This window comes from Anopheles merus, chromosome 3R (genome assembly GCF_017562075.2).
Source record: "Anopheles merus strain MAF chromosome 3R, AmerM5.1, whole genome shotgun sequence".
In the NCBI taxonomy this organism is placed as follows: domain Eukaryota; kingdom Metazoa; phylum Arthropoda; class Insecta; order Diptera; family Culicidae; genus Anopheles; species Anopheles merus.
In genome coordinates, this window is record NC_054084.1 from 32,204,950 (window position 1) to 32,224,756 (window position 19,807).

At 47.2% G+C, this 19,807-nt stretch overlaps 1 protein-coding gene across 1 annotated transcript in view; it reads left to right on the forward strand.

Annotated features, from left to right (window-relative positions):
* The window catches only part of LOC121597072 (protein sickie-like), a 216,720-nt gene that overhangs the window by 97,042 nt on the left and 99,871 nt on the right, over positions 1–19,807 (forward strand). The window contains 3 exon segments of the mRNA XM_041922567.1: positions 15,421–15,557; positions 16,914–17,058; positions 18,842–19,805. Coding sequence (XP_041778501.1) covers positions 15,421–15,557; positions 16,914–17,058; positions 18,842–19,805 — 1,246 coding nt within the window.

Below are 19,807 nucleotides of genomic sequence, written 5' to 3' on the forward strand. Positions count from 1 at the left end.
CTTCATCAAATTAGCTTTTATCATTCCTTCTGCATTCTGCTCGCAATTTTCATCCTATGCTACAAATGGGAAGAGTCAGAGTAAACGAATGTATGAGTTTTTTTCTTATTCATTTCTCCTCCCAAGGGAGAAGGGCATGGAATTCGTACCATGCTGCAACTCCCGGGCGGCTGCGAGTGAAATTCTTCAAAGGAAATGGAAATGCCAATGGGAAAATGCCATCCAGGCGAAACGTTGGCGCGCGCAGGTGTTGTGCAATGTGCGCTGTACGTCTTTGCCGTCTGCCCTAATGAACTGAGCATGCCGCTAGCTCGATTAAATGCCTTTTTTTCTTCTTGGGAGCTATTTTCGGGAGACTCCACCGTGAAGATAACAGTGTTCTTTGCGTGTCAAATTTTTCACCCCTCAAACCTTGCAACCCAGCTTCTCATCTTTGCGCTGCGGTTTGTTGCTTTTCAAAGAAACGGGAGTTCCGCCCGTAAACGATCTAGAGCAGAGTAATTTGGTGAAAAATTGAATGTAATCTCCCAGAAGACACACGGACGACGAAGAACTGTAAACGCTGCGAAAAAGGTTGAATTTTTTTGCTTCTTTGTGTGTCTGCCGTTGGCAATGCCTATGTCTATGCCTAGACGCAGACGGCTGTTTGTTGGGATGTTTAATCAGATTTTCCACCAAACAGGGAAGACAGCGGGCCGTGGGCGAACGAATGCCTCCCGGCACCTCAAAGACGCTTACCGCTGGCATAAATCTAGAGTAAATATGATTGATTAGACGATTTTTTTCCGAAATTCTTTTATCTTTCCCACCCGCGAAGCAGTTGTGGAGCGCCATATTTAACGACACTTTCATCGTTTCTCGGGTACCAGGGGGAGGAAAACGTTCATGATGGAAAGGATTTTTATTAACTTTGTGCGTGCACATTTAGTTAACGGTGGCTTTGCTCATTAGGTTAAAATACATTTTCCGGCCTTTTTTTTTTGACATTTTAAGGCCGGCAGATTCTGTTTGCCAAATGATGCTAATGTATTCTGAAACATTACTATTGCAACACTGCTTTACAGCCCAACTAAAGCGTTTGAATGCCGAAATCTCCCTTACATTACCCCTAAAACTAGGGCAAAATGTAAAGGAAAACAAAAATCTGTCATAATACAAAACACTCTAATCGTTTGCAGTTGACTATTTGACATCTAGGCGTACATCTTCACAGCATATGCGCTGGCAGAAGGGAGATCATCAAGCCAGCCAACAACTACCAACGTGCCGTGGTGTGTTATTTTTGGTCGTTATCACAACATCCCCAAAACACCGTACACCGCCACGATGCGCGTTTGAAATGGAGAACCTAAATAGAAAATCCGGGACGTAGAATTGCGTCTCTCCTATCCCTCGTCGCTTGTGCTGCTGGTCGTGGTGATGGTAGTGGCAGTGTCATTAACGTGGTCACATTTGGACGACGATGCAATCGGGGAACTCCCTCCTCTTGAGGGGAGAATACGATCACGCTAAACACCCGGACCATATGCGCCACTCGGGGCCCCGGTCAATTAATCAGTCCCCGCGTTGCGTGCGTGCGGGTTGAACTCCAAAGACCAGAAGCCGATGAGCCGCTGCGTACGCCTTTCGGTTGCGACAAAACTGTGGCTCATGCGTCGACCATTTGTACCATCCACAGTGTACCAATTAATCATAGCCAAGCTAAGCCAGCAGGTTTGACTGTGACTTCTGAGGGCTGGGCGCGCTGCTCGACACCCAAGCGACACTGATAAGCCACCGGGAAACCATCCAAATCGGGACAGGAACGCTACTGGAACGTCGTGGCCGTGGACCTGCCCCGAAGATTGATCGTTTTCGCAAACAGGGTCAAAATTAATTGGTTCGATCTTATCAGCCGTGGTGTGCCGGTGTATCAAGTTAACAAGTTTATGTCTGGTTTGGGGAGGTTTTCTTTTTTTCTTGACCGCTGTCCAGCGTTACTCAGCCCCGCGTTTGATGAGGATCCGTTAAAACTGTAAAATTATCACGTCCAAACATTTGACAAACAACGAACGAAAAACACCACCAAATCTCAGCGCGTGAGATGTCTGGCAGGCTGGGCGGGTTGGTTGTTGGAGTTTGCTTGGTGCTGATCGTTCGCGCTGAGGATGCTTCCATTTTTGGGTAAACAAGGACATGTACAAGTTGCGTTCGGTCACTCCAAAGCCCAAGACAACGCAAGAACACGTTTTTGCGGTCGTTCAGTTTGCCTGGCCTGCCAGCGGTCGGCATTTTATGTCTAATGTGTTTGAGATTTTCTGATCACCGCCTTATTTGTTTCAATTTAAACGCTCATTTACAAAGTCTTGCCAAATTGTCTGCCACTCATCTGAATCGCCAGACGAATTACTGCGCTAGAGCTGGGCCCTCAAAACATCTCAACTTTATCGATTGATCGTCTCCAACTGATAACGCATCAGCAAAACAGTTTTTTTGGCTGGGAACCACCGTACAACCTCACGAGCCTTTTGAACACATGTAGGTTAAGGCTCTATATCCAAAACAGGGACCATAAACAATGTTTTCTCCTGTTGTGGTCTGTTTTTTCGGTCTTTCCTAAGCGGATTGAGTAACTCGTTCGTTCCGAAAACTCGATTCAACGTGGGCGATTGGTTGTGCAGTCGTGCTGCCACATTGCTCCAGAAGACATTGTGTTCGTTAGATCAAACGAAGAGAATCTGCACGATCTCCCCCACTAGGTGACGTCACGGTGACATTCGATTGCATTCGGAAGACAAACAACTGCAAGCTTTATTTATAGCGCCGTAGCAGCCAACACAGCGCGGAATCAATTTTAAACGACCGCGACTCCTAGACTTATTGGTTTGCTGAAGATTGGTGGCGCATGGGGGGCGTGTAGCGATTATATGTAATTTTCCTGCCTTCTTTTGCTCTCTCTCTCTCCCTCCTTCTCTTTGTAGTCCGACAAGAGTCGGTTGGGTCGTTGTAAGCGTAGAAGCTCCAAGCGCGTAAATTGATAAATGTTAATCCTCTTAGCTTTGGAGCTGCAATTATCGGTTCTCCAGTCTAGGCTAAGCGGGATTCGTCTGCTAAGGCTGCACCTTCAAGACAGCGTCCCCTTGCATGCGGTGCATGTTTGCCATGTCTGGCACCGCGCAAAGTCTTACCCATTAAATGGCGATATTAATTAACGCCTCGATCCCGCTGTTCATCGTCTTCGCGTGGAGGCTGGAGCTCGCTGTGTGGTTGTGAGAGCCCGAGACCCACCAACCTCCCGTATCCTGCTTCGCGAAAGCTTCTAGTGTTTGAAACGCTGGCTAGACTGGGTGTGAGACGGTGCAGTTGGATAGAAATTAATTAAGCCCTACGATAAAACTGAATCATCTGGTTCCGGGGGAAGGGGGAGAGGTAGTCTGGTAGTTGGAGTATTAATCTTGAGTTCGATTTGTGTTCCCGAGCGCCACACTGAACGATGCAACGGGTACGGAAGGCTAATAGAGGAGAGTGTTACAAAGTTGCATTAAATGATACTATCTGCTCACTGGTACAGGTTCTTCGTTGATGGAGGCTTTTTTATGATCTCAACGTTAGTTGTAGGAAATGGATATTCAAATTTTGATTGGTTTTTTTTCGTGCATAAATAAGGCTCGGCTTTACACTGTGTGATCAACGCTTGCCACAAAACACGCCTGCCAGTAAACCGTGAACCGTGATGTTCCGTGCGTGACTCCGTTCGCTTCGGGGGGCGTACGAAACACGTGTTACAGCAATCTCTATCTCCCAAAATAAAATAAAAAATCGCACTCACACAAAACAGCCAAGTGAACAAATCCTTTTCACGTCGAAGTGATTGCCACGGAAGCATTAAAGCATTACATCGTACGATGTGCTGTGTACGCCTGTTCTGTGCCGTTCGACGATAGTGAGCTGATCCGACAACAATAATCTCACGGTCGCACGGTTCCCAGACCAGACACAATGCCGGCACAAGTGCTCTACTAGAAACCCGCGTGTTGTTCAGTGATCAGTGGAGGAAGTTGGGGGAAAGCTTGCTTTCTTGTGCATTTTCCTGTGCAGCCGCATAGCAGGATGGGAAACTCGTCGTCATCGTCGTCGTCACGCAACGAAAAAGGACGAAAGTGTCGCAGCTTACCGAACTCACCGGATGTACGAAGGTAAATCGTTTACAGTGTTCAGCGCTTTTTTTTCTCAACCCCTTCTTTGCTGTTGTCTAAAACGTTAGTTACCGAGAGATGGTGCTTTTTCCTTGCCCAGCGCATGATTGACACAAAAGACAATATTCTCAACACCCGATGGAATACTGGCTGTGCTTATCAGCATGCTTTTAAGAAAGAATGTTCCGTGCCAAAGAAGTGCATTCATGCGATGAGGAGTTTTTCTTCATAAAAGACTTAGAATATCAAGAATATCGTTAAAAGTATGGTACGGTAGTGCACATTGTATACTTTAAGGCGCGTTTGGGTGAAAATTTCAGTATAAACCCGTTTTTTTATTGACAGTTTTCTCTATTTACCATATTAATATCTCGTCATGTGTTTATTTCTTTGTATGCCTTGTCGTCTGGATCGTGCTTCATGCACTTGCAGCTCAAACAATACCGTCTCCGGTGAACGGCCCCAACGAGTATGATGCTGAAACGAATGTGCATTATTCAGAAGAGCACTCTGAAGCTAAGCGGAAGGAAATAAATTTCAAAAATTTGCATATACTACACTCCTTCAACCTGCAAACCGAGAGCGATTTCACGTACTGCAATAGTTATGAATATTCTCTTACCTCCTCTAAAACATCCACTCAGACGTGATTATGTTGGGAGATGTTATAGGAAAACGATACGCCTTTAATTTCCCCCCTCAACGATACGTGCTGCTAGATCACATGTTTTACGCCATTCCGGCTTTCTTTTGCGCGCGGGTACTCGACCTTACTCCCAAGTGTTGGATCTCACGTTTCTATCTAAACACTTTGCCGATGAGTGGATGATGCCGATTGATGGCTTTTCCTATTTGTTCCACGATGTCTCAAATCACCACACATTAACACCGTGGTTCAGTGCTCTTCGCGCGGTTGCCGGCACGGTTCGGCAAACGTTTTCGCACTTGCTGTTAATGTTTGCCACCTCAGACTAAAGCCTCCAAAGCCTATACTACCACACCGACACTCAACTCGTGGCGATCGATTTCAGCTTGAAACCGAATCCTTCCTACTGACGATTGTATTGCACCACCCTCAGGTGCACAGTCTGCAGTTCCATCTGTCTGGAGGACCCTCCTTCGGTTCGGTTTCAGTTCAATTCCAAGCGACTGTTATTACCACCTTACCTTCGAAGTCAGCTCAATGACCCTGCAGTGCAAGTACGCTCTTCACCCACCGAACGATCACGCTGGCTGCAATTACCGGCTAATTTCATCAGACAACAAAACAAACGCGCTCCACCACCACCATTCCGGAAGATGATGGCAAAATGGTAATGAGCGAGAGGTCGCCGTGTCGCCTACAACGGCCCAATGAATCACGACACAAATCAAATCAGCTCCAGCGGGGAATGGTACTCGCGACGCCACCGAACTCCAAAAGGGCACCAACCCGTTTTGGTTGTCACTTGTTTCCTCCGGGACAAGTTGCCACCATCCCCGTCTTCACACCCAATTGCGAAGAAGGGAAGGTACGCTAATGAGTGCATTGTTCCACCAATCTACCATCGTCGTTCTTTGGTTCGGTGTGATTCTGTGTGAAGTTTTTACCTGATGTCGCGCAATCGGTGCAATTAAGCGACATTTTTAAGCTCGCAAGTAGATGACTCTCCGTGACCCTTCCAATAGTTTTGTGTCCCGTTTTGGGAGCTACCTTCTGGTGGATATCCGCGCTCAATAAATTAGCCCATAATTGTCGGGTTCCATTGGCGTATCAGATGACGAGCGGTCGAGATTGTATAAGTGTACGCCCTCGGTTTTTAGGGGTTTCAAAAAAATTTGGCGTTCCAAACACACAGCCCCAACGGTAAATCGGGGGCCGACTTTTGGCACCTGCCCACCCGAAACACCGTGGTCAAAATATGGCATTAATTCACGCAAACGGAGACGCCTCCAAACGGCGTTGGCTTCTTTATGGTCAGTGCGGGTTTTGTACGGATTGTATCATCAGCAATGCCATAGTGGAAAGTGTTTTTTTAAAGGTGGGCGCCCCAAACCAAAGGTGTCGAATATCCAGACTTTTACATTTTTCGTTTCACTATTTTGCATTCCGTTTCCAATCGCAGTTAAGGCGTGGGACTTTATCCTCCCTACATGAGACTAACGAAAGGCATACAAGTTTTTAATTAACTCCGAACGCACGATCTCTTCCAGTGTGACCTCGCTCAATGTTCTTGTGGTTCTTGTAATGTTCTTGTGAGTGAAGCAGATAATGGGGTACTGTGGGTACAAGTTTTTCCTATTTGTCATCCATTAAAATTCAATTTATTCATTACCATTATTAATGATCAATCTACTTGCATGCCCGTTCGGTGCGCGGTCCCCATCACATCATCTTTCACACGTCCCATTAGCTGTCTCATACAATTTAGTGTCTACACCATGTAACTCCACAACCAACCAGGAATAAAACATAGGAAGAAATGTGGTGTAAGAAATAGAACGTTCCACTCCCGACAACTTCCGAACGAGTCACGACCAGCTGACTGTCACAAACCCCGTACTAGACCCTTTATGGAGTTTCGGGTACGGCTAAAATTAGCCTTCCCAAACGCTACGACGACGGGCGCGCGTGGTGCGGTTGCAGCTTCTCCCGATTGAATAATAATATCGTTCTTTGTGCATGGTTCACGGCCGGTGGGGCTGCAATGGTCGCAGAAGATGATGCATCCTTTCGTGCTGAATCATACCGTGTGCTTAGGTTTTGCTGTTTGCGTTGCAAGAGAAAAATAAAACATCCATGCAATGCTGCCAAGGTGCATTTTCATTTGTCAACTACAGTTTCTAACAGCAGTAGTGGGAGCAAAAAAACGGTTGGATGAATCAGCTGCAAGATTGACACATTTTTTGGACAATCATCATGTTTTGATGGTGATGGAAGTGTGCTTTGTGTAGAGCTGAATAAGTGACCCTGATGGTGGTTAGATTGGAATGTTTTTTTTTCACGCTGTTGTGTTGATGTACGAAGCATTGCAGATATTATTATCTCACTAATGGTGTAGTCGATATTGTTCCACATTCTCGCCAAGCTCTTCACTAAGAAGAAAAACAGCGCGAGAAAGTGTAGTCATGCTTCTCTTCATTTCCATGATCGATAAATCTTTGCTTCCAACTATTCCTATAATTCTAAGAACTTCAAAAAAGATACAGCACCTAGCTGCGACATAAATTACAATCATTGCTTTATGAGTTTCGAGCGAGCTCCGGCTCGTTCCAGCACGAACCTGAATGTTCCATTCGTCCCCAAATACACCGACGGTCGAGCACTATTAACTACGCTTCCGCTATCGGCCATCAAAAAAAGACAGTTGTCGACCGCCGTTTATTGCTATTGGTCACAACCAAATCCACCTCTCAAACTGTCATCAGAAATAGAAATAGGCAAACAGGCAATGCGTTACGATCCGATCATCGTCACCATCACCATCATCATCATCATCGATTTACGACCGACAACGTTTGCAGGGGCAGTGTTCGGTTTTTGGAGTCGGACTCGCCCCGATGTCCAACCAAGACGTCAACGACCGGTTATGTCGTACCGTGCCATGCTTCTAACGCTTGCGACCGGACCGGATGGCCAAACGTTCGCCGACAATTCTGCCGAAAAAGCCCGTAAAAATAACTTCTCCCGTCCGCGGTTCTCCAGTGCGCCCTACCTATATCGAAGTCGGTCGTAAGGAGACACGCGGACGATTGCGAGTAGTAGCCTAAGGCATTGGGTCAAAAGTGCTTCGGTTGCTCTCCGTATTTGATGGATCTTTTGGAATGGGGGTTTTTGGAGAAGCGGGAAGCCTCCGGCAAATGATCGATCCAGCGTGTAACAATCGCGTTCTGAGGCCGGTTTCGTATTTGCCCGATTTTTGAATGCCGTGTTCGCTTCTCCTTGCCATTTCCTTCGCTTCCCGCCAAGCGTTGTTTGGTTGGGTCAAAGTGCGCGATAATAATTGCAACTAGAAAGTTTGCCAAACTTTATCGAAAAAGCACGGGAATTTATTCAAGCACGGCTCCGTATTGTGTTGTGGCAATTAGTTCCGGCTCAATGTTTCAATGTGCTAAGAGGGGGTGAAGAAAAAAAAACACAACTTCAGATCCATTTCGATATATTTGGAATCACACTTTGCTATCCCGTTGGCCGCGTAAACGCAACTCAATTTAAAACAGATGCTGTTTTGCGTCCAAAAAAACAAAACGAAGGAAGGGAGAGACAAAGTTATACTTTGCCCTTCCCTCACGCGCTCACAATCGAAACTTTATTCGATCAATAGCAGCAGAAGCGAAAAGAAACCCCTGAGAAGAGCAAGTTTTTGAATTTGTGCTGCCAATTTTTCATATGATCTTTGAACTTCTGACGCTCGCCGTCGTTGAGTGGGAAAATCGGCTTGGAGCAGTCGGCAAGACGCATTTCAGTTTAGGTTTGGTGCCTCATGCATTGGAGAATGATATATTTGAACGCTTGGGGTACCTTTTGGGACGATTTTGAACTCGAAACTGGCAGCATCTTGAGAGTATCGTATCATATTTTCAAAGTTTTTCAAGTGGAGAAAACCAAACCGTCTAAAATTGCTGATTCGCCTGGAAAAAGACTGTAAATTATGAACGGGGATTTCGCTTTACTAAAACATCACACCGCATGACGGTGTGATTACCCTTCTCAACGGCAGATTGATCAAGTCATCAAATGCATCCCCTTCGTGCCAATGAGACTGAATGACATGGGTCTGTCAGACAATGTGCCTGCTCTATGCCCACACGGACGACATTCGCTCATAATCATACCGTTGGCTGTAATTAACTCGATGAGCGAGGGAGTCTCTAAGCCCCAATGTTTCGTGCACAGCAATGCCCTTAAAACGCAAGAATCGCAAGAAGTCATCATGTCTCGCGAGGTTTGCACGAGAGGCAATAAATATTGGAAAACTGCGCACACGATACTCATAAAAACGGAGCATTAATAAGCCGTACCCAGCGGATTTTGCAGCCTGAAGGCTTCTTTTTTTCTCTCTCTTGTTGCACATCGAATGCACCACGAATACCGCGACGGTTTTGCGTAGGTGTCGGGGCACGGCTCGGTTGTACCTTAATGAAGTCTCCCTTGTACCTAAAGGTGGCACGCTCGGTGGAGTCATCCGGCGATGGCATAAAACTCGGGATGGCATGTCTGGGTGTGTGGTTTTTTTTCGCTCTCTTCTCCTGTATCTCGCTGTCTGGCTCATAATCTCCCGCCCAAGGTTTTTATTCAGGTGGGCCGTGATACTTCGAGTGACTTCTTGCAGGCAGTTTCTTCTGGTTTTGCTGGTACCATTCCCACATGCTCTCTGCTGCAGCGAAGATGTTCGAGTTCGATCAATCAACTTGAAAGGGGGATAAGGGGCGCTACTAAACCGTTTCGATCGCGTACCGGTAGCGCTTGGCAACTGGAGCCCCAACCTGGTTCCCGGGAAGGCTATAAAAAAGAGTTCACCAAGCGTCCCTGAAGAATGAGGAACTGAAGATCATCTCGCCACTCCAAACACACACAGAGAGCGTAGGCGGTCTCATATACACACAGTTATTAATGACAATGCATTAACGGACTATTTCCATCTCGGAAATGGATTTTGAGTGTGTCAGGGACCTCTCGGATGGTCGCTTTGGGGCTTACTTCGAGCAGGAACTGGAGCAACCGTGGGCTAAGGCGCGCGCGTCCCAAACCCATCCAAACGAGTGTGACAAACAAAAGTCGAGTAAGTCACGATCAAACCCCGCAAATAAGTCGCCTAAACGATGCCGATCGTAGCAAAAAGCTGAAAAGACCACAACATATTTCATACCCAATGCGGAACGGGGCTTTTCAAGCCGTTTACTTCGGTCACATGGTGTTGTTGTACATTTTAAAGATTTATGTCCAAGCGGGCATTAGGTTTTTTTTGGACGATGGTTATTAAAGCAAATGGAACACATCTTTGTGAAAACTTGTAGGCACGATAACTGGATCGGAACGAATTGCCAGTTTCGGGGATAGACGACCATTCCCGACACGTGCTCGTCTTCGTTGTTGAATGTGACTTTCTTTCTGCCGCCTCGCAATAGATCATTTGGAATGGAGAGGAGCATTTAAACGCCACACAAACATGGGACGCCAACAAACAATCGCCTGGCGCTCTAAAGCCGCGGTGGGTTTTATGATAATTAACGCCCTTTTTAGATACGAAATGAGTAACATCAAAGAGTGGGGGAAAAGGAATGTCTCTTTCTGCTCTTTTTCTCTCTCCCTCTCTCTCTCTCTATGAACCTTCGAAAATTAGAATGTGAATTAGAAGATGAGGTTTTCATGCTGACAACTTGTGATGCTTTTGAGGGGTTCAGGGTTTTTTACGACTTACACACAAATCAAACCGTATCGTACGCCCTCTTCTGCTGTCTCTCTTTAAAACGCACAGTTTGATAGGGCACAGCCGCATCGGCTTTAATCAACTTTTACTACAAAACAGAAATAAATTATGCAACCATTCAATCGTTCGCTCAAACGATGCACTAACTATCGAATGCCCGTACCCAAACACACACACACGTACACCGACCCTGCGTGATGGAGAAATGCTCAACCTTTAACCTCCTTTTCTGCAAAGTGGTTCTTGGACCGGTTCGTTCTATGTGCGTCTCGCGTGTGTCGATGGGTGGAATTGGATTTTACCTTCGCCGAGGCTACGCCAAACGCGCCACCACCGATGCACCTTTCCTAAATAGGTAATTTCCACTTTTCGCAGGCCGCTTTCGATGGTTTGTCCGGCCGGTTCTTGAAATGGTTGTCGCAAATGAATTGCTACAGTGGACGACAAAACGTGCGTTCAGTGCGAAGTTTGTTCAACACAAGATTTTTGATTGTGGTGCGTTCGTGGAGATGAAAATGCTGGATAGAGTGTGCTGTACGCTACTGTAGCTGTTGAAAAATTCATCGAGACGGAAATTGAGAAACGTACGATCGTAAAACAGAAAATTGTATTTTTATGTTCTTGTGATCGTTTGGATACCAGCTTTTGTATGCAAAACACGCGTTGATACAAATAAACGCTAGAGACATTCTGGAAGTACAAACAAACACGCATCATTTAGAGATTCATTGCAAATTCTATTAAACTAGAGAAGAATGAACCTTTTCTCTAGCTTCGATCATTATGAAAAGATCGTTCCATGTTTATTCTATTTTTTATATAATTTTGAGATATCGATTCCAGCGTAAGCCTCTTCCACTTAAATGTAGGACAACAATCCTTCTTAACCTCCTAATCATTGTCACACCAACGTTAACAAGGAAAAGAAACCGCCCGGTAAACCTTAACCAACAACGTATTCTACGTCATTCTTCCCTCAAACTCTAATCCTAAGCCCAGGAGAAAAAAAAGATTAGCATCAATTATGAGACGAGTTCAACATTCCAACGAGTGTGACGTCCTCTCGCCACGGCACAACCACGGTGCGTTCTAAAGCCTGGTTGCCTTAATTAACGAGCCAAACAGCACATCCATCCAGCGGGCAGCGAAGACATCGATCTGCTTTGCTCCGTCCCGACACACTGCGCCGTTGACCCAATTAGCACCGGCTACTAATCACCTCGCTCCCGGGGCACACACACACACGCACACTTCAACTCGCCGGTTAAGTTAAATCGATTCAAAGATCGATCCATCGATCAGCGGACGTACGCAAAACGATCGCCATCCCCGGCTCCTCGGTGCTGTCAAACGGATCGATTGATTTTTAAAACAGACGTGACATTTTTGTTCCTCCCCAGCTCCGCGGCATCGATGGCAGCATCGATCTAATTGTGTGTCTGAGCGTGTTTGATGGCTTGGGTTCATTTTCTCTCAACGCCTTCGTCTTGGCCGGCTGGAAGTCGCACGGAAATGTGTCAGCTCGCTAGAAGAGCCAGTGGGTAGGACTGTAACATCCCAAGAACGAGAAAGAATGAATCGAAGGCGAAACTCACAACAAAGTTTTATTTTTAAGTCGCTGCTACAGAGCTTGTCTCCACTTGCAGAACCGTTCGATGTGTTCTTTTCTCTCTGGTGGTTGTTTGTGCAGCTTGGTACCGTGTGTGTACGATTGGGCGTTGTTTAGATGTGGGCAGCAAACAGTTGCCAGAATTTTAGGCAGATTTTCTTGTCGTCTTGCAGTTGTTCCGAAGTGTACTCAAAGCTGCTCCGTGGAGGCAGCAAAGTTTGTTTTATCAACTGCTTTGTTTAGGTCCAAAAATGGAGTATTGTGAAAAGAAGCTGCTGGATTATTTCCACCTTGGGTTTGTGTTTGAGCACTGACATCGAGATTCGTTCCGCATGATGTCTAGAAACATGTTCAACAAACAGCTGCTGTAGAGTCGTCCGCTCGATTCGAACGGAACGACGATCGCCCCGAAGGCGATCTTCAGCGTCCCATCTTGAAATCATTCACAAGTCTGCATAGTCTACAGGCCGAGACCTTTGAAGATCTTCATTTTTTTCTACTCTACTTCTTCATGAAACCACATTCACCTCTTTCGTTCTGCAATTTCTCACACCTCGGTTGCGGAAACGTAATTAAATACATCATCGCTTCGCTCTCGTATGAAAAGACCCACCAGAGGATGTCCAGAATCAAACTGCACACGACTGGGAGAGAGAGAGAAAGCATCCCGTAAGGGGATGACATTCTGCAACGAATCGCTGTGACTGTACGCAAAGCAAAATTGCGTTGACTTCCTGTTGCAAAGTAAATTGATATGAAAGATCTTGTGCACTGTCTTGTGTTACAGTAGTTGCCAACATTTTCAAACAGCTTTTCAACGCTCGCCTTGCTCCCCAGTGATGATGATGCAACCTAAAAATAAAGAGCATAAATTATTGAACCCAAAGTGCCTTACATGTGGACACACAAGGTGTACACAAACGAAAGAGGTTAGTACATTGAATGTTTAACTTCTTCTTCGAGCTGAAGGTTGGACACTGCTTTCCGTGAAGCCGATCGGGCCTGCAAACCGCAAGAGACTGTGTGATGCTCGTAAAAGTGTACCGCACCGAGCGTTTCGCTAGTTTTCTTTCGGGTTTAGTTTTATTTTACCAGCCACTAACTTCTATTATGACCAGCGCTGCACGTTCAAGTAGGACCGTGTTGTACGTAATTTTGCATTGCCACGTTCGGGAAAGCGATCTCTGAGCTATGCAGAGAAGGGTTATGTAGTCCAACGTCCTTCGGCGTGCGGACAAATTGGTCCGTCCAAAGAGTAGAAAAGCCTCACTAAGAAACATATGCAAAACCCTGGAGAAATGTCTTGCATTATCCACAGCGCTCCCTGTGTCATGTGTCAACCGCAAGACACCGTTCCAGTGGGCCCATGCCACCTGATAATCTTCCTGGATGAATCGTGGTGGCCAGTGAAAGTTGTTGGTTTGCTTTCTTCAAAGACCTCAAAGTTTACGCTTTCATCATGCAAACTTTCCACGCAAAACCTCTGTCCAATGCTTTCAAGAACAAACTCCATCACTGTCGCGTTCTACAAATCACACTGGCACAAGCGCAATGTGTGAAGAGCAGGTTCCGGTTATCAATAATAATGGTGCCATTTCCATCCGTTTGTCCGCACTAATAATCGAGCTTGGGAGGTGAAACTGACCATCGTAGTTTGTGGAGGTGCTGGTGGTACTCATAAATAATTTATTGCGCTCAGGCAGTAGTAGTAGCAGGTACCGTTCGGCACTAATTGCCACGGCCACGGTGTGATTCGCGTCGGTTCAGTCGAAACGCGGTTTCCGCGCGGTTCTGTCAATGAACTTCAGCGGTTTGAAGTTCGCGGGCGGGTCCTCTCGATGAGGTGAGGCTCTTTATTTTTGCTTTACTGATTGTTTCGCTGTTCGCTGAACTCTATCGCCTGGTTGGGGTCAGCTTAACGGCTGTCCAGCTGTGCAATCGGACGTTCTTGGAACCTGGGGTAAGGTCTCGAATGGGTAAACAGTTGACAGTTCAGCGGGGGCAGTCGTGTTGTGACGGCGGGTACTAGCGAGCCTGCTGGTTTATAGATGTGCAACAGCTGTCTGGGTTTTGTCCATCTCGTGTTGCCACTTTGCTTCATATTCTGGTAACACTAGAAGCTTCCAATACTCGGGATGATTTAAAGCGGCCTGGAGAGCATGGTAAGCAGTGGCTGTGGCCCGTAACGCCCACCAACCGAACCTGAAAACCCGTTCCCTGATCTCGTTTCCACCACGATTGGAGGTGAATAGCGAGAGGAGAAGATGCGTGCAGGTCAGAAAGGGGAGTGGAGGACTCATTTAATATTCTACCATCGCACACGCAAAACACACCAGCCACTGGCACACGTCTGCTGCAACGCCATGCAACCACCAATGCAGCTGGAACTGGACCAACCTGGTGCTTCGGGGAGAGTGGAGGACCAGAATTAGCAATCACTGCACCACACTTGGACCGCTTTTCTCAGACAGAAAAACCCCGGTAGCAAAACATTCACCACGACATGTCGTCGCCTGACAGAGCATTGGGAGCAAAAAAACACACCACACTCTCTTCGGATCCCGTTAATGGGTCAAATTTATCACACCTTTTTCACGCCGCTACGGTTCCCTGTGCAGCGGGAAGTCACCGAAAGTCTTTGGAGAAAGATTAAGCTTCCATCATACCGGCGAAGGGATGGGCTGCTGCTTCTTCATCGCTAACGCCAACGAAACGGCACATCGGAGGTCCAATCTGCCGAGGGTTGAATCTAATTTAATTATGCAAATGTGCTTCGGTTGATGCTACCGTTGCTTCTGTCGATCGTAACGATGATGATGATGCTAATGATGGGAGGCTCTTCTTGTGTAGGCATCCGTACGAGCGTATGCCACTGCATCGAAGGTCGCTCGTTTCGTGTTTGGGTCACTTGCGTTTGTGTACTGCAAAGGGGAACCGCCCGACCGTGCTACGACCATCAACGGCCTCCTCCTACATAATCGAGCACGCATTTGCATAAACTCTGTCCCATTTCATTTTCCGATATCAATTTGTTTCCCGAAACGGTTTGATAGTTTCAGCAGCTTCAAACTTTCCCCGTTCCTTCCCGTGGAAGTTTGGTCACTTTGCACCACCATTCCACAGAGGATGATTGACTTTTCGGGACAACAAACAAACTTTACAGCGTCTCATCAACCTCTGAAACACCTTTTGCTTATGATTCCTTTCTCTTCTTCTCTCTTTGCAGACAACTTCCGGTACCGTACGCGAAGGCAGGCGTTAATGGCGGCACAGCGATACCGCTGCCGGCGACCGTGCTGGTCACGCGGCGATGTCCACCGGACAAAGTGCGCCCGCTGCCACCGACACCGAACCAGCAGACGGGTAAGTGGGCCGAAGGCCTTCTCCGACGCTGTGACTGCGAGTGGTGAGAGAAGATAATCGATGGTGGACAACAATGCCGCTGTGTCTTTGCAAACTTGGAACAATTCTTTGAAAACTTTGATGACGATGATGATGACTTCTAACACACATCAGCAGCTTCTTACAGAAATAGAATACAAGAACGAGCTTGGTCTGTTAATTAGTTTTTCAACCCCGCGTCGTGTGCAAATCCATTTGCATACCCATATTTCCCAGGCTTTGTGCCTGCTCTGTGGGTATGCTAGTTATGATAGAGCATAGCCTTCATTTGCTAATACATCTGCAGTAGGCTTCAAGGACGGGACAAATAGCATACAAAGCCCACAAATGGCAATTAAAATGAAATTCGATTAAAATTCATCGTTTATCTGAACGCACGCCCGACTCGTTGGTTACAGGATAAAAACAGCACCACAGCCCGCACGGACAGTAGTCCGGCCGCTGCACTGAAGAAGCAGGGGTTTTGTGAAATAAAAGTCTCACCAAAGTCCAATTAGAACGTAACTGCATCCGTACGAGCTCATACAGCATGTTTAATCTCCTATAAATTAATTATAAACAAGTTCCTCCGACTGCCTCCGTACGAAACGCAAGCGCACGTCCAGCAGAGGGCGAGCTGCAAGCATGTTAGGAGTTCCAGCTCGTAGGTCAGCATTGATGCGCTTTGGGAGCTCCACATGGTAGCTAGTTTTACTGCAAGATAAACTTTATCCCACTGCTACTACTGTTGTCCAATACCGGCATGGAGTTATCTCCTATTTCAAACTTTGGCAAACTGATCCTACTCAAAAGGCTAGTGGTGTTTTAGAGGTCTGATGTGCCCTTACAGCGCTCGGCACAGTATCGGCAGGCAGCTTCGAAACATCAAGCTAAATAATAAATTATCCAGCCAGAACTCTCGAATTCCGAGCCGGAACAGAGGGAGTCCTTTCGGAAATGTTCGGTGAAGCATCATCATCTCCATGTCTCGCCAATGTTTGCAGTGCCCCTGCGGGACTCATAGTAACGGAATCGAAAACACTCGTCCTCGAAAGGGTTCATGGTTCATGGAGAGTTAATGCTACATTCGATGCTGGATGATGCTCTACCGTTTTTAACTACACCACCATTTGGCTCCTGTAGTATGCGAACCATTTCTCATTATTTGTAGATTTTAAATTCATGTCCCCGGCACTACCATCTTCTCGTCTCCTCTCACCACCTCGATGTCACATTACCAAACCTACACACATATACACACCAGATAAGCTTACGGCGCGAACAAAATGGTGCTGCTTTAGCTGGAATTAAAAATTCATCCTTCTCCTTCTCACACAGGATTACATGGCGGGCTGCAGAAGCATACGCTCGGTGCGGGTGGCATCGGCAACAGCACACCCTCCGATGGCAATAGCTGCCCTGGGAGCCCGCAGCACCACAACGGCACCGCGATTATCACCCAAATCCCGAAGGGAAACAATAGGTAAGCAATCCGTGCAACACACAGTTTTGACCGCGCGATGGCGAACTAAACAACAACTGCCAGAGCCACCCGTCCGCCACGGGATAAGTGGATGGCGCCATATTTGCAACAAAAAAGGGAATGATACCGTCCCAGACCAAGTAGTGATAAAGAGGGAACTGTTTTGCCAACCGCGACCATTGTACCGGTTAGCTTAGTTTTACGGTCACTTCTCGCGGGTACTGTTGACGAAACCCTGTGGTTTGGGGTGCAAAGTTTCGCTAAACGGCTTAAAGAAAAGGTGTTTCCCAGGTGACGGTTTTATAAAAAAAAGGGATAACGGATCTGTTTACCGTCCCATTCTTAGAAAAGTTGCTTAAAATATCGCTGACAACACACAAAAAACAAAAACCTTTCCAATTTTGATATAAAAACGCCTAAAGGTATGCACGCTGCATTACAGAAGCACCTTGTTACCGCTTTGCTAACTCTGTTTTTACGAGAACATCACCTGGGTCTTCCCCTTTTTTTAAGGCGAATAGTTTCGCGGTACCCACAATGACGAGTCGTTTCGTGCGGAAACTGCTCGGGGACTTTTCTGAATAGAAGAATGGCTCCTTTCACAAGCATGGAGAATGAATGTACGGCACAATAAAGAATCCGAGCGGCGTTGCTAGTTTGCCCATTGACAAGCGTACATTAACCTCCTAATCACTCTTAAGAGGATTTGGCGGCGATAGTTGGTGCAGACGAGACGGTTTTTAATTATTCATCTACTTTTCGCTGCTTAAACGTCTCCGTAGCGTCGTCCTACCTTCTACAATTACCATGGGCGGGACAATTTTCTGCATTATTTTATTGGCATTTAAAAGCAAACGTGACATATCACGCGACATGAGAGTCTGTCTTTCTCCCTTGCCACTGTTGTAATCGTTTTCGAAACAATTTGTATTATAAAGTGTAAAAAACAACCCCAACAATAAAATCCCCATCTCTTCCTCACTACTCTCACAATTCCCCTCCGATATTTCTGTTAACAAAAAAGTGACACGCACCAATTTATTCACCCATGCTATCGTCCTGCCCATCGAACGCCCAAATATGGAACAGGCTCGAACATGGGGATCTTTGGCATCTGCGCGAAACGCACAGCAGGATACGCCAGCTCGGACATGAACAAGAATTAACACTTACTTGTGCCGTAAATCATACAACAAAAACAACAACAGCAACAGTCACACTCCCAGCACCTACGGATGCGAGCGGCAAGCCGAACCCAAGAGAAGTTAAAACCGAAGAAGTTTTCGATACCGGAGTCTCCGATTTTGGTGTGTGTATGTGCAAATAAATCAAAAGTCAAATTCGAAGGACGTGCGTGAAAGTGGTCGTGCAGTTTCGTTCGGTATTACGCACCAAATGCTGTCAATTACGCTCTGTCGAGAAGGCACCCGAGATTTGTGCCTCCCTTTCTAAGGTGCCAACGGTGGAGGGAGATCTACAAGAATGCCAAAAGGGATGAGAAGAGTACAAATTCTGGGCGTTTTTTTTTTGTGTGTGTTGCTATAAAACATGGTTGAGGTTATTGTTTTGGTGTGTTCGCACTCTGGTTTCCGATTTGTACGAAACGATCAGAAGGAGCAAGCCCTCTCCATCGCTCCATGCATGAAAGAATGTCATTGGCATTCGATTTGGGTTTTATTTACGATTTAAAGCGCCAAACAGCGCGTTCAATTTTGTTATCGCTTTATGTAGGCATCCGCATGACTCACGCTGATTTTATTCTCTTTTTCTGCCTCATCAACAGCCTACGTCTTCCGCAGGCGACGAACTGCAAGATCCCGGCCAGCCCGTACTCCGGCTCGAGCACGCTGCAGCACCATCATCAGCACCACAACAACAACAACAACAACACCATCACGCTGATACCGAACGGTAACGTGACCAACATTCCCGCCACCAACAACCCCTCGGCCCAGAAGCACTCCATGCTGGACAAGTTCAAGCTGTTCAACAGCAAGGAAAAGCAGGACCGGGCCGCCCAAAAGTCACAAATCTCGAAGCGTACCAGCTCGAGCAGCGGCTTCTCGTCGGCCCGCAGCGAACGGAGCGATTCGAGCCTCAGCCTGGACAATGGACACCACCAGGGAAGTGTCCAGCCATCGTCCGCCATCCCGGGCGCAAAGATCAAAGAATCGGGCCTGAAGAAGCTTGAAGGGGGTGTAAAATCGCCATCGCCCGCTCCCGGCAGCACCAAGCCCTCCTCCAACACCACCGCCAAGCTCATCTCGTCGAAATCGAGCTCGAAAGACAGCAGCAGCGCCAAAGCGGCGGCCAAGGCGGCGGCGGCGGCGGCCGAAAAGCAACGCCATCGGGACGCACCGCCGCTGGAGCAGTCGCCGCCGCAAACGCACATTCCGCTCGCACCGCAGAAGGCGCAGAAAATTCCGATGGCGACAACCGTAACGACGACCTCGCTGGCGACGGGTGCGTCGGCGATGGCCAAACCGTCGCCGGACCCGTCGACGTCCTCCTCCCGTCTTAAGCTAGCCGCCGTAGGCGGCAGTCGCAAGCTGGACGTGAAATCGGAAAGTAAAACAAGTTTGCAGCTGATCGGTGCACCGAAAACGACGCCAATGGTGCCTCCGCAGCAGCAGCAGCTACAGCAGCAGCAGCAGGCTCAACAGATGCAACAGCCAGCAGTAGGCACCGGCATCCCGAAACCGATGGCTGCAATCAAGGGTACGAGCAAGCCGTCGTCCCAGCCGCCGAG